The sequence below is a fragment of the Strix aluco genome, chromosome 9, assembly GCF_031877795.1.
Source record: "Strix aluco isolate bStrAlu1 chromosome 9, bStrAlu1.hap1, whole genome shotgun sequence".
Classification (NCBI taxonomy): Eukaryota; Metazoa; Chordata; class Aves; order Strigiformes; family Strigidae; genus Strix; species Strix aluco.
Genome location: NC_133939.1, coordinates 12021823 through 12036522, shown reverse-complemented (window position 1 = coordinate 12036522; position 14700 = coordinate 12021823). Strand labels below are relative to the sequence as shown.

General features: G+C 40.9%; 1 protein-coding gene across 10 annotated transcripts in view; it reads left to right on the top strand.

Moving 5' to 3' along the window:
- Window positions 1-14700, top strand: part of DOCK10 (dedicator of cytokinesis 10) — a 164797-nt gene that overhangs the window by 96993 nt on the left and 53104 nt on the right. For all 10 annotated transcript variants that reach the window (XM_074833712.1, XM_074833709.1, XM_074833706.1 and 7 more), the window contains exons 13-18: window positions 131-253; window positions 651-733; window positions 8722-8844; window positions 10127-10206; window positions 13654-13841; window positions 14466-14531. In XM_074833712.1, coding sequence (XP_074689813.1) covers window positions 131-253; window positions 651-733; window positions 8722-8844; window positions 10127-10206; window positions 13654-13841; window positions 14466-14531 — 663 coding nt within the window. The remainder of the gene's footprint in view (window positions 1-130; window positions 254-650; window positions 734-8721; window positions 8845-10126; window positions 10207-13653; window positions 13842-14465; window positions 14532-14700) is intronic.

Genomic DNA, 14700 nt, shown 5'->3' with positions numbered 1-14700 from the left:
GAGATGATAATCCTCAATAATCCTTGCTGAGTTTGGTTTGTTGCTGTTACCCGCAACAGAGAGCATGGGCACTATTTTATTTCTCCAGTATTGCAATATACTTTTTAACAGTTGTCTCTTTTATCCTTAGGCTCTTTTCTCCATAAGTAATCCTCATTCTGAGATCGTATTAGTGGCAAAAATAGAAAAGGTGCTTACGGGAAACATTGCCAGCAGTGCTGAACCTTACATTAAGAATCCTGATTCTTTTAAGGTAATGTAACAGAAACATCCATTTCTTGTCAGCTTCAGCCTATTGGAAGCTGAAGACATTGCAAATTGTGCTCGCAAATCTCAGTGAGTTGGGGTAGGCACCTGTTTCTCTCTGAGAGCAGGCTGTGCATCTGCATTGGGTATATTACAGAAAACTGGAATAATAACTGTAACATGGTTCTGACCGAAGTGATGGTGGAGGGGTTTAATTCATCATCATATTCATCTGTGATGTCTTTGCTGCCCACCCAGAACCTTCTGTTATGGGCAGTATCAGGCTAAATTGTTTTAGGGACACTATAGCCTCTTCAGCAGAGGAGTACTTGAATGTAGTCTGTGCTGCATTTCAGATATTATAATGATATTGATGAAATAATTAATATTTTCTTTTTTTGTAGTGTGCTCAGAAATTGTTAAAATCCAATAAACAGTTCTGCAGCAAGCTGGGAAAATACCGTATGCCATTTGCTTGGTCAGTGAGGTATGTATTAATTATCTTTATAATTTTGTAAGCATCTTATACCTTATTCTGCTCTTGGACTTGTATCCTTTTATTCTCTTCCACTTTTTCTGCCTGAAGCTAAGCAAAGCTTTCTGCATGGTCAAGGATCGCAGAAGATCCTGCAGCTTTATTATTTCATTGCCCTATTTTTCACACAGCTGAACATTTGTTACTTTCTGATTAAATGTTACTGTGGTGGAATCTTTTCTTCAGGTATGTAGTGAAGTTGACAGAGAGTAGCAAAGGTGGTTGACAGAATATCAATTTATCGTGAGCTCCCACCAGTGATTTGGTGCTAAAAATTACCAAAGATATTTTGGACACAGTTCTCACAAAAATTTCCTACAAAGATAATTACGGCCTGAAATAGGGTTGCAATAGCCACCTAAAATACAAGTGCACAGGTTTGAAGCTCTGTTCTTGTTATGGTGCCTGTCAGGTTTTAGGAAAAATCTAACCAAGGATTTGGAGATTATGGTGCCCCTGAAACAGTGCCTTGGGGGTGATACTGAGGGATTATGCTTCAGGTACTCTTGGCTTTTTAGTGGTTAGTAGGTGACAGAGAGCTGTTATTTTCTTGTTTGGCAGGTCAGTTGGGTTTTATTACAGGTCAGTGCAGTGGCAGTAATGGATTTTTGTTTTTCTTCTCTCTCCTCGTGGATAATTTCTTGCTGGTATCACCTTCGAGACTGATGCATCCCTGTGCCTCTTGATACCCTCACAAAACCAGATATGGCTTTCTTTTCTTTGTTCTCCCTTCAAGTTTCCATGTAATTCCTTGCCCTGTTCTCTCTGTTTTTTCCTTCTCAGTCTTCTGTAATTTCCTCAGCTTAGTGCTGCCCTGGGATGAGAGAGCTCCCTGACCAAGACCCTCCTGTGTGTCCCTGTGACAGCTCTCCCCTCTTTCTGCCATGCATAGAGTAGGAAATATAAAATTTTTTACTCCCTAGCTGTCAACTGCCAAGTGAAAACATTCCTTCTCCTTTGTGGCTTCTGTTCTGACCATGGCAGGCCAGGTGGAGAGCTGCCTGAAGCTGTAGAGTGGAAGGAGGAGTGCGTGCTAGGTGAAAAAGTCATGTTGTGGCACTGGTCATGACCACGAGGGATGGCTGTGTGCCTCTGCTGTGGCAGTATGGAGCACCAAAAGTGTAGTTTACCCTGCCACGTGTAGTGTGAAGCTTATGATTTTGAATATGGTGCTTAGATGGCTGTCCTGGGTTTGAGTGGTGGGGGGTTTGGTAGCAGGGGAGGGGGGGACTACAGCGCTGACTCCTTGTGAGAAGCTTCTCAAAGCTCCCCCAGCTCCATGTCGGACCCATCTTTGCCCCAAGGCCGAGCCAATTAGCAATAGTGGCTGTGCCTCTGTGATATTGTATTTAAGAAGGGGAACCTGGAAGGAGTTGGGGAAGTTGCGAGGAGAACATCTGTGTGAACACCGAGGTCAGTGGAAGAAAGGAGGAAGGGGTGAAGGTGTGCTGGAGCAGAGACCCCCCCCTGTATCCCATGGTGAGACGGCAGGGCCACCCCCCTGCCACCCATGGGGGTCACTGGTGGAGCAGATACCCATTTGTGGCCTGTGGGAGTCTCCACACCAGGACAGGTGACTGCGCCTGAAGAAGGTCGGGACCCTGTGGGAAGAAGCCCCTGCTGTTGTAGTTCGGCACTGGGAGGGCTGTAACACGTGGGCGTGACCCACACGCCGGTGGGAGTGACTCATGTCGGAGTTGGTTTGTGGAGGACTGTCTCCTGTGAGAGGGGGACCGTGCTGGGACAGGGGAGGAATGCCAGGAGTTCCCCCACCCCCAAGGTGGAAGAAGCAGCAGGACTGACTGCACCCCCCATTCCCCGAGCCCTGTGCCACTGGGGAGTGGAAGCAGAGATATCAGGAGCAAAGCTGAGCCTGGGAAGAAGGGAGGGATGGGGGAAGGTGTTTTCAGGATGTGGTAATGCTTCTCATGGTCCTACTCTGTCTGTTACGTGTTACTGTTAGTGTCTGTATTAAATTTGTGTTCTTTTTTACTTCCCCTAACGAGTCTGTCTTTTGCCTGTGACCATAACGGATGATCATCCCTCTCTGTCCTTATCTCAATTCCTGAGCCTTTTGCTTTACTCTCTCCTTCCCAGCGTGGAGGGGGAAGTGAGCAACTGTGTGGTGCTCAGGTGCCCTCTGAGCTCAAACCACAACAATGGCAAAGGAAAAAAACACACAGTAAGGTACAGCCATTTGAAAAGGTTCATTTATTTTTTTATTGACATACATTTTTGTCAATGTCCAGTAAGAACAGGAGAAGTATGTGCATGCTCAAGAGAAAAGCAGATAATGTGTTCTGATCTGTCATTGCAAGCTCAAGGGGATAATCGTTAATATTTACTACTTCTGTGTAGCCAAAGGGCCATTCATCAAAATTGTATTGATGGGTGTCTCTTGGGTTGACAGAGCTACTTTTAGTGTGTAATGGGCTGTACAGTGGCAAGAGGTGCTGGCTTGGCATTAGACTGACTTGAAGCTTTTTATTAACTCCGTCCTGCCTTCCTGTGGTCTGTGGCAGTACCATCAGTGATATGTCCTGCAGCTCACTCATGGCTGTAGCTATCTTTAGGTGGCATAATGTTTGTAACTAGTTCAGGGTTTGGCTAGTCACTCATGCATGTGGAGAAGGCTAAAACATTCCTCCACATCTTCAGGAAATCTTATCTCAAAATGTTTCTTGCCAAAAAAAAAAAAAAAAAAAGTATAGAAAGGTTTTCTTATTTTGAAGGAAGTGCATTTCCTTTTCATAGGATTCTCCAAGTGCAACCCCTAGTTGCCCCTCGGTGAGAGGGAGTAGACAGAAGCAGAGTTCACACTGTGCCATACTGTACTGGGACGCAGATGCTGGGCCATGTACATGCCGCGGCTGTACTGCTCAAGCGCGTTACATAGTACTGTGCCTTGGCTCAGAATTGTAGCTGCAGGTCTGTGCTTGCTCTGCCTGAGGGAAGTCTGACAGACATGAATGAACTTTTACTTCTATTGCTGTAAGGTGGATAGCACCTTAGATGCCCGTCAAACTAGGGTGAACTAAGAAAATGGTGCTTTTCAGAAGATTCGCTTCTCCTTTCAGTTCTGTGTTATTTCAGATATTTTATTAAAATACCAATTGGCAACTCCTTGGTCATCTCAGACATAGTATTATAACTGCATAAATTTATTTTGTAATAACAGGCAACATCGATGTGGAGTAAGGAATAAAAAACTGGTTAGATCAAGCTTGCCTCATAAATAGTGCTGCATGAGATTTAAACCTGCATGTGAGTTTTCTGATTTCTAGTAACATGGTATATGATACCAGAAGCTTCCAGTGACCACAGCCATGTGAGCAGAAGCGTTTTCTATAGATGGATTGCTCTACTTAGCTGCTACTCATCTAAGCAGAGCACAGCAGTTGCTGCTGCTGCACACAACAGTATGTATTGGGTAAATGAACAGAGATTTTCTTTTTGGAATTCCATGCAGAATGGTTAATTGGCACAGGCTGGAATGTGGCAAAGGACATAAGGTAGGATGAGAGCAGTACAGCTCTGTTTGGGAGGAGCTTGCTTGTGTGATGCTCAGTACAGTGGGTAAGGGAATATCTGTGAGTCTGAGCCTTCCTCAGTCTGTTTCCTTGAGAGTTTTTTGTCAATGGAAACCCTTGGCTCTTGTCCCATACTTTTTCAGTTTTGGAGATGGCAATGACTTGTTTCATTGAGTATTCTCTCCGAAATTACAGGCTCTTTTTTCAATGCGCAGTCCAGTCTTAGAAAATAAGATCGAAAAGACCTCCCCATTATACTGTATTTTTGCTTTCCCTAGGACAGGATCAGATAAGTCCTAGATATGTTCATCTAGCCAATACTTCTGGCTGTGATTTCCTAAATATAAATGGGAATACTTGTAGTGTTAGCAAATGCACAGTGAGTTCAATATTTTGCAGTCTTGTTCTGTGTGCATTACACAGGTGGCCTGCACATGGGCAGAGGACATAGTTGGGGTTTGTGGACATCCCTCAGTTCCAGCAGGCAGTATTTTTGGATGGTGTCCTAATTCAGTGCTTCATTGCCCATACCATTTAAAAACCTTTCCTCTCATCTGTAGAATTAATTACAGAAAATATACTTGGGTGTTTTTATCAGCTCTTAAACCTTTTCATTATAAATCACATTATGAGATAACATAGTTTAAAAATCATTGACCAAATATACCACATGTATGATCTTGCTGGTATCAGTGATGTTGCACAATATTTAGTTCATTGGGTCAAACTCTGCACTTATTTACATCTGTTTATGTATTAACATTACTCAGGACTCTTTTTGGTAAAAACGAAGTATAATTTGGCCCTATAAAATCTATTTCTGTTTTCACAGCTTGAAAATAGAAGTTTCCACAGGAGGCTATCGCACTGCAGGGGAAAAAATGGTTTGGCTGTGATAAATAGCAAAACCTTGGGTTTGGAAATGTGTTTTCCAGTTATTTCATTCTGGCATTAACCACACTCTTGGTTTTGTATGGAAATTTTCCCCCCTTAAAGCAGTTACAGATGGCCATGGTGCAATTTTTTTTATATATACATTCAGGGAGCCAAAATCTTGACAGTTGATTATTGTGCATGTGACTGAAACTCTTAATTAGCTCATGTAGCATCCAGTTTGTTAGTGTCATTCAAAAACATGACTCAGGGTTCCTCCCTGATTTCTTGCTGGCGTTGGTAGGATCTGGTGTCTGTATGCTCTCGCAGGTATAATTACAGTATGTGTTAGAATTACAGTGTGTCAAATCAATCTTCCGTTCTCGTATTCCTGCCAGAACTGCCAAAGTTTGCAAATATGTGCCTAAGCCACATATTGTAGATGTGGGGAACCTTCATTCGCAGAGATTAGTTTTTACACTCTACAATTCCTTCAAATCTTCTTTGCCCTTGTAAACTTCCCGTTTTAGAGCCTAATGTTTGAATCCTTCAACAGCTTGTGCAGCTGCCGATTTGGTTCTCAGCTGGTGTAGGTTGATGTAGCTGAAGATTTGCAGTAGCTGCAGATCTTGCGCTGAGTCTCTAACCCTGGAGGTGGGCAATTTTTTCCACAAATAGTAAGCCACTACCTAAAACGTAGCTTTTTCAATGTTAAATTATGAATATTGTGTAGGCTTTCCATGCTTAAAGAATTTTTATGATTGTGGACTATCAGCTAACAATGTCAGAAAAGTAGAATCATAGAAACACTTTAAATACTGAGATGATGTTTCAGTGTCTTTAGCAAAATCTGTTAATTTGTTTTCCCCTAAATAAACACCTTTAGAATCTTTTCAGGGTTTTATTCTATGAAATTTTTCTTATTAAAATCTCTCTGGTAAATAAGTAACCAGCAGTAAGGAATTGTTAATATATTAGACAACTGTCGGACTCCTGGATTGTAGGAGTGTTTATTACATTTCCTTTTCTTTGATGTGACAGTTGTCATTCTTAAATGCCTTCGGTGTGTTCACTGTGGCAAGGAGCACTCTTGCAGTTACTGAACTGCAGACATAATAGACATAATACTTGCTGCTCTGGCAGTTCTTCAGCTTTAATGAGCCAGGGGAATGGAGACACCAGTACAGTCTGACCAGCAGAAGGCCATCTAACTCTTCCCTGAGTGCATAAAACACAGCTGGTTTTAAGCGTTACCTTATTTTTAACGGACATCTAAATTGCTCTTTTCATGACAAGAGCTTTACATAAATGGATTATTGTGTGTAAGTTGGAGGGGTAAAAGTGCTTACCTGTTTTGTATTGTGGATGCCTGGTTTCATGCCTTGAATTTTGTCCTGGGTATATTATTTAGGCTGGGATATGCTGCTGAACTGAGGAGCAGTTCTAGAGGTAGGGTGTATGATACCTTGGGAGCACTGGGGAGGAGTGGTTGTAGGCAGGAGGACTCAGTAAAGTCCTTCTGACTCCAAACCAGAGTGGCTGGAGGGGGAGAGGTGATGATGCCATGTCCCTGTGCCTCCTGGGAGGCAGCGCTCAGTACTCACTGACGCGGAGTGAGCTGCTTCCAGCACAGACCTGGTTCTTTTTCCTTTTACACTATAAACATCCCCAGCCCTGCTTTGGGAAGTGCCCCTCCACCCTGCTGTGCTGAGCAGTGGTTTGCTCAGAGTCAGAGCCTGCACTGGAATTAGTTAAGAAGCTCCAGCAGAGCCTGGGTTTGCTCAGCATCACATTGCAGAGCCCAGTGGCACAGCGGAAATCACTCACAGAATGTTTCAGTCCTCTCTGTTAGTTTGGAGAAGGAAGCAGTGCTGAGTCCAAGAAATAGCAGAGTGTCACCAATACTGTAATAAGTATTAAATCTTATAATTTTGTCTTTCTTTTTTTTTCCTGACAGCAGTTTAATAGGATTTGTAAACTAAGTGGTGGCTGCCAGAAATTAGGTCTGGTTTCTTCCTAATAACTTAAGATTTTTGACATGGCATGTTGGTGTGGACCTTATTCCCTCTAACGGCTGGAGGCAAAAATCTGATAGAAGAGAGTTGATTATTCTCTACACTTACAAAGAAATGAAATAGTGGTGCCTTTCTCAGTTAATTAAGTTAAGACATGGTGCATTTATACTTATCCTTGGGATCCTCTTCCAAAGGTTTGCTTCATTATTTTGCATCTGGCAACAATTTGTGCTGGCATCAATTCTTCTTCTCGCTGGCAGCGGAACAGAGAAGTAAATTAAGGAAGCAAGATTGGCCAAATGATTCACAGAACAGCACTTAGTGTCAAGAACATTTTACTTTTGTTAAGCAATGTTTTTGCATACTACAGTTGAATCCAAGGTTCATTAATTTGGATGGCTGTTACATTATCCAGTCCAGCCAGCGTGTGTGACCCTTGGGGATATACAAAGGGCACTAGAATGTCTTAATTAAATCCTGCAAGTGTCAATGGGCAGGAATGGAAATATCTGGGAATGTTTTCCTGTGCACACAACAGCTGATACTTATTGTTCCCAGTTATAGACAGATACCCTTTTTTTCCATTTCATGTAGCACTTTGTGGCTGCTTCACCAAAAATTTAGTCGATGCTCCACAAACTTGTTTTGTGAAGGAAAGCTAAGCCCCAGTGAGTTGGTCTCTTGCTCCTAGAAGAACAGAATTAATGCACAGGAAGATTCAGTAGAGGTCTCTAACCTGGTTCTACAAAAGCATACATTTCTTTACGTGATGAGATGTAGTGGTTGGGATTTGACATCTTGCTATGATTTCTGTTATTTAAAATTATCATGATTTTCATTGGATAATAAGTTCTTGGATGAAACTACCTATTGATGTAATGAGTTTTTTCAAAGAGCTTCCTTAGAATAAGGAGTCAGTCTCTTTGTTGAAGTGAGGAGTCATGTCCTTGATGTGTGAGGAAGATGGTAAAGTCCCATCAGGCTCAGGGGTAGTGGGTCTCAGCCAGGGAAGGTCTCTCTGGGGCTGCCCCAAGAGCTTGCCGAGAGGCTGGAGAAGGCATCCTTGCAGCCACGGCAATGGAGGGGTGGGTGGGAGTGGAGAGCTGGCTCTGGTGAGGTGCTGTACGCTTCCAGCTTTCTCTAGTGAGACTTAGCTACAGAAGAGGAGGAAAAAATGGTGGATGCTGAACTAGATGGTGATCTGTTCTAGCATTAAATCCCAGCAGCTCCAAACTGTGAGCTGCACCTGAGGTCAGTGGGGGCTATCTGCATCGTGTAAGATTAAACAAGGTCTTCAGTCTTTGCAGGACTGGGACTGCACATGCAAGTAAACTGAAACTGCCTATGCTCCTGTAAATGTACAGCTCAGAAGAGCTTTCTTGCGTGAAGCTTTGCAGGGAGCCCTTGAATTTGTGTCAGAATTCAGATCATAACCTTGTTAAAAGATTACATGACAATTTCAAATGTTCAAATATATGTATGGGTGAGTGTTTATAAACATGTAATTTTTCTTTCTTTATAGACCGGTGTTTAAAGATAATCAGGGAAATGTTGACAGAGACTCGCGATTCTCACCTTTATTCAGGCAAGAAAGTAGTAAGATTTCCATGGAAGATCTGATTAAACTAATAGCAGAATACAGAAGGTAAGGAACAGTTTTTAATTTGATTTGAGAAGAAATAAAAGCTTTATAAAGATGTGCAGAACAACTTTTACAGCTTTTTTTCTTCATTTAACACAGTGTGCGGAAGTGGCCATATTAAATTAGTGTTTTTCACATTAGACTATTACCTGCCAAAGAGTGCTTTAGGTTGGACTTTCCAGGAAGACTGAAACATCATTTAGCACATTAATAAATGTTATCGTAACCTAAAGACAGTGATTCCTTAAATTGGCTTCCATCAGGGGAGATGCAGGTGAAGTAACCAACAAGAGAACATTATCTCAGGGGAAAAAAAGAAGAAAAAAAAAAAAGAGAAAAAAATGCAAAAGCATTGTGATGGTTTCCCCACTCCTTACTTTTGTTTGAGTCTCCGTGACAAACTGCAGAGTGAACACTGGAAGGAAGAAACTTCTCCAAATGTTTGACAGTGTGTAAATTAGTGAATAGCAGTTTGTCTGGATAGTCTCCTACGCAGGTGTAAATGAGCAGAGTCTTTGTTTATACTGGATAAGTGACATAAGAATTGAACCATGGATTTCTTCCTGTCCCTTCTACACTAAATATGTCTAGAAACAAATTCATCTAACTAACTTCTCCTGTTGATTTATATAAAATCAAATCATAGAAGGATTGACTGTCAACTACAGGGATTGGATTGGGCCCTTAATCTCTTGTGCCATTTTACTGGTCAGCAAACTTTACTGAAATTCTCACTACTCTTATTCGAGTTACCACTGCCAGGTTTGTCTGTCTAAAGAATCTCCTAGATAAAAGGAATTTAGCATCACAGTTTTAGCACTTCTCAAATTGCTTGGGCATGAGGAATATGTCTTGGTCCCTTTTTAGCACGGTACTTGTAGAAGCCATGATACTGTGAACTCCTCTTGTCTCAGTGGCCATTGAATTCCTTTTAGAGAACATTTGATTCAGATTTTAGAATGAAATATGGGTAAGTTAATTCTCATAAAGTTTGGTTCATCAGTTTCTTCCACTTCTACAAAATATGCGATAATATTGCTTGCAAAGAGAAGGCAGGAATGAGGCCAAGAAAGAAAAAAACCAAATAAAACCCAAACCAAACCACATTTCTTTCCTGATGTTGCATTTGATTTGAATTTAATAGCCAATAGGTATATGTTAAATGTGTTTAATATATATTTATATCTTAAATCAAAGTCTGTTTTTTATTTTAGAGTAATTCCTCTGTTGGGTCTCATCTCCCTTGTTCTAATCTCCTAAAATGTTTTCATTTCTGTCATTGCAGAGCAGAGAAGATTAGTAAAATACAGACTATACCTGGCTGTTTGGAGATTGCAGTTGATTGTGTTCCTTTGGAACATCCAAGTATGGTTCCACTTTATAATTAATTATTATAATTAAATAGGACATTGTCATAGGCTTTCCAGCCATAATTGCTGCCTTGAGACAGTTCTGGCACAACTGTCTGTTGTTGTATAGAAAAATGTATGCAGGGGAGTGTTCTTGATGTGTTTTCATTTAATTACACCATTCTTTGTTTCATCCTGTACGTGGTGAGATACACCCCAACTATACAGAATAGAAAATTCTGAATCCACATGTGATGAAAGTCCAAGGACCACTTTTTGATCTATAAGGGGTTAGGCCAAAGAGCTGAGTGGGTTTCTGTAGCTTGAGGTCAATAGGTTTGCACTGTTGATGGGCTGTAATGCTCATACCCTTCGTGAATTAGCATGGATGGAACACGCAGCAGGTTTCAAGAATGCAGACTAGATGGAGGACTTCACTCAGAGGCCACTCTGGCATCAGTGTGGCAACTGTTAAGAAAGATGCTTCTAACTGGATCCTTTTATCTCTTAAATTTTCTGTTTCAAGGGTCACATTTCTTTGATCCGCTGTTGCAAAAAGCACGGGACAATTGAGTTCCTCTGAAGTCTATCAGCACACATCCTTATATCATCTTCATATGGTATTAGATAAAAAAATAGTTTCACTAACATTTCAAAAGCAATATTGTTTTTGAAATTAAAAGAAACTTATAGCTTGGTGTAGGCAAAATGGTCCAAAGCAGCTTGGGCCTTCTACTGTTACCTAACTTGGTGTGCCCTGTGGCCAAGTGTAAGTCTGGCTTTAAAGGGTATGTGCTAGTAAGGTGCCCACTTCCTGTGGAAAGTCAATGAAAATGTCCTCACTCTTTAGAGTAATGGCTTTCTTTGCTATGGGAAAAATTTGTCTTACTCTGAGTAAAGCTGTAAAATAATTTATAAACTGTACCAGAAAACTTCCATGCTGTAGGATTCATTAAAATCTCCATGAAAACTTTTCTTGACTTAAGCCAGCTCTGAAGGAAGCCTTGTAATAGCAGCAACCAGTTCTGTTCTAACACCTCCTTCCCACCCAAAATAAGTCATGCTGGGCTAGTGCTAAAATGCTTTATTGTCAAGAAAAGCCACTGAAAAGGAAGTTGGCCAAAGATCTTGTCAAGAATTGTGAGTACAGTTGTGTCTCTAGGAACCAGCTCTACCCTGCTTCGCATTAACATCAGTTTGCATTAGACAACAGAAGTAAATCTTTGTTTTTATAAGACTTTATTTCTATAGCTACAACAAGAGCTGGAGCTAGTGCTGTATCGGGGGATGTTGTCTGACTGCGTTTAACCTGAAACAAAAAATCTGCCTTTTCTGCTGCATGGGGGGAAGCCAAACTCCCATAACTCTAGCTAAGGGAAAGAGAGAAAAAGCTTCCTGAAGCTGCCACCTGTGCTGCATGGTTCCTGCTTGTTGCCCTTTGCGCTGGAAGGTCAGGGCCCCAAAGCTGGCAATAGGGCAGCAGGTACTGTTGCTGCTACATCCCCTGTTTCTTCCCCTGAAAATACCCGTTAAAACACCAAACTGTGAGGATCCATTCTTGTGGAGTGCAGTCATGGAGACTAGCTTGTAGCCAAGAGCCCTGTGACTGGCAGCAAATTGGGCTGTTGCCTCCGTGTGCATGTCTGTGCGATGGAAGTGAGGCACAGAGAGACCAGACCTTCACAACTGGCTGCAGGAGCCTTCATCTTCTAGCTGACTTCTTGCTGTTGTTACTGCTTCTGCTCGCACCCTACAGGCTATCGCTGCTCTCCTATCTGAGCTATTGGTATTTAAAAACTTCATTTATTACTTACTCCCCTTTTTGTGTTCAGTTCAACACTATTTCTGTTTTCCTGTGGATTTTCTACAGGCTACTGGAAGTGCAGTGTGTGGAGGGAAAGACTTCTGCAGAGAGGCCTAAGAACTACATTCTAATCCTTGGGTTACTCCCCGGATTTCTTGAATGAAAAACAAGGTTAATTATGTTCAAAAATGGACATAATCAGAATGCTTATAAATCAAGTTTGAGGGGCAGCTGGCCAAATTGTAAGACATAACGGACCCTCATACTTTAAGATGGGTTGCCTGAGATTTGCTCAAACAGAAAGCTGCCTGTCTTAGCTTTGTAGGCCAAGAGTAGTGAGCAGAGTCTCTCAAGTACTAAGAATGTTAGAAGCAGAAGAGCAAACCTTCTGAAGTTTATATGTGACCCAGAATATCTTCACTGACCAACAGAGGAATTTGCGTGATCATCTACAGGGAATTACTGCTGGCACTGGGGAGAATAAACCTTCTCAAGGCTGCTCCACAGCAGGCAGTGGTAGCTTCTGGCTGACAAATGCAAGTGATTAAATTTAGCTGTTCCCTTTTAATGCTGCTAATTTTGATTAGGAAAGACAGAAGTTTTCATATATGAAAATATATGAATATCCATATATGGATCTTTCCAGCTGAATTCAGGAGCTGTGTCTGTTGGCGGGGTGTGCAAGTCAATCAGAAACATTCATGTTTTTGTGGGCCACAAGATGGGAAGAAAGTTTCCAGTGTCTATTTGAAAGAAATCAAAGAGAAACCACCCTGCTCTAGCTGACGTAGAGCTGCTTGGCCCATTGCCTGCTTAGGCTGCAGAGAACCTGTGCTATCATGAAACTGGAAATTTCCTCTTTTGCTAGTTTAGAAGCAAGTAAAGTTGGGCATAGTGTATGCGAGGGATCACCAGCTTCTTTTGGCTTCCTCACCACAAATTGGTAGACTTTTCCTGTGGGTTATTCTAGGGTTTGAGAAATGAATTTGTAGGCAGGACCTTCAAATTGTTTTTCCCAGAAATAGCTCAGGACATCCCTAAGTTGGTGACCCTTCTCAACTGCTTTTGTGCCCTTGAGTTCTCCATGCTGAAGTTAAATGTGTCACTGATTTAATGGCACAGGCAGACAAGGTATATTCTACCCATTTTTAATCTCTCCCTGTCTGGGTGACAGTGCTTATTTTCATCTTCTGTTTCTTGATCTGATTTCAGATATCCCAATTACATCATATATTTAATCTAGTTCTACACTACTTGTTTCTTCATTTCGTTTATTATGTTATTAGATAATAGAAAAAGTTAAATGAGATACTGAGCTGTAAAATTAATTAGAAACAGCATCACTTAAGTATATTCTGTTGAAACTGTCCATATACCAATGATGGTGTTATGCCATCAAATACTGTATCAAGAGGTTTTCAGTGCTGTACTGTTTAACTCAAGTGAGATAAACCATTTAAGAATGATATATTGTAATTGTTCTGAAGTAACACAGATGCAATTTAAGGCAGGATTTGACCTGTTGTATCTCAGCATTACTTATTCTTTGCAAGTTAAGGCAGGATTTTACTTGTTCCATCTCGATCTTACTTATTCTTAATAGTAAGACTGTAAAACGAAACATAATATGTGATGGTTTTCTTTTCTGTTCTTTTGAAGACTGTGTAACTTCATCTTTTATTCCAATCAAGCCATTTAATGACATAAAAGAGCATCAACCTACAGTGGAAGTTGAGGAATTTATACAGGAATCAACAAAATATTCTCGACCTTACAGAGTATACAAGAACCAAATATACATATATCCAAAACACCTCAAGTATGATAGCCAAAAATACTTCAACAAGGTATAGTATGTGACCAATTCAGGCCAACATTGTGTAGTAGTGTACTGCAAGCACTCTCATTGAAATGAAGGAGTACTGATTGTAAAGGAGGGGAAAATAGTGATGCAAGTCACTGACTTGGCTTTCGATCTTTTTCAGTTTTTGCCATCATAAAACATTGGTACAATTTTAATGAAATGAATCTATAGATTAAGTTGTGTCAGTGATTCAAAGAGAGATAATGTGGTAATAGCTTTTTCACAGTTTTCAGAAGGGCTTTATTTTAATGAAATTACGTGTGCAGATAAAATTAATCTGGATAATATTTGTAGTTCTTAAATGAAACTTGTGTTTTCATGATGATTGAAAATTACCTGTGTCTTGTCCTTAATTAAGTGCTGGTCACTTTATAATCTGCTTCTACGCAGTCAGTTTGAGGCCTGGCTTGCATTTTGCCAGTTCTTCTCGGAAATATTATTTCTAGTGATATCACTGTGACTTAAAGGCATTTTAAATGTTGATACATCATCTGCATGTTTCTCCTAGATTTTGAAAAGAACTTATTTCAGCCCTTTTATAGTTTGCCTGTGTTTTTATGGGTACCCCATTTCTGATCTAAGCTTTAAGATGTTTCTGTCTTTTCAGGCACGGAATATAACAGTGTGCATTGAATTTAAAAGCTCTGATGAAGAAGGAGCAAAGCCACTGAAGGTGAGCACAACAACAATATATTCAGAGAACGATGTTTCTGAGGACAATACTTATAAAACCCAGGAACCAGGACTATACTAACCCAGAACAATTAAAGAGTTAATGTCGTCGTGCATCATTCTACATTAGCACTGTGGTTCTGTTTGATCCCAGCTAGTCATGATTGCAG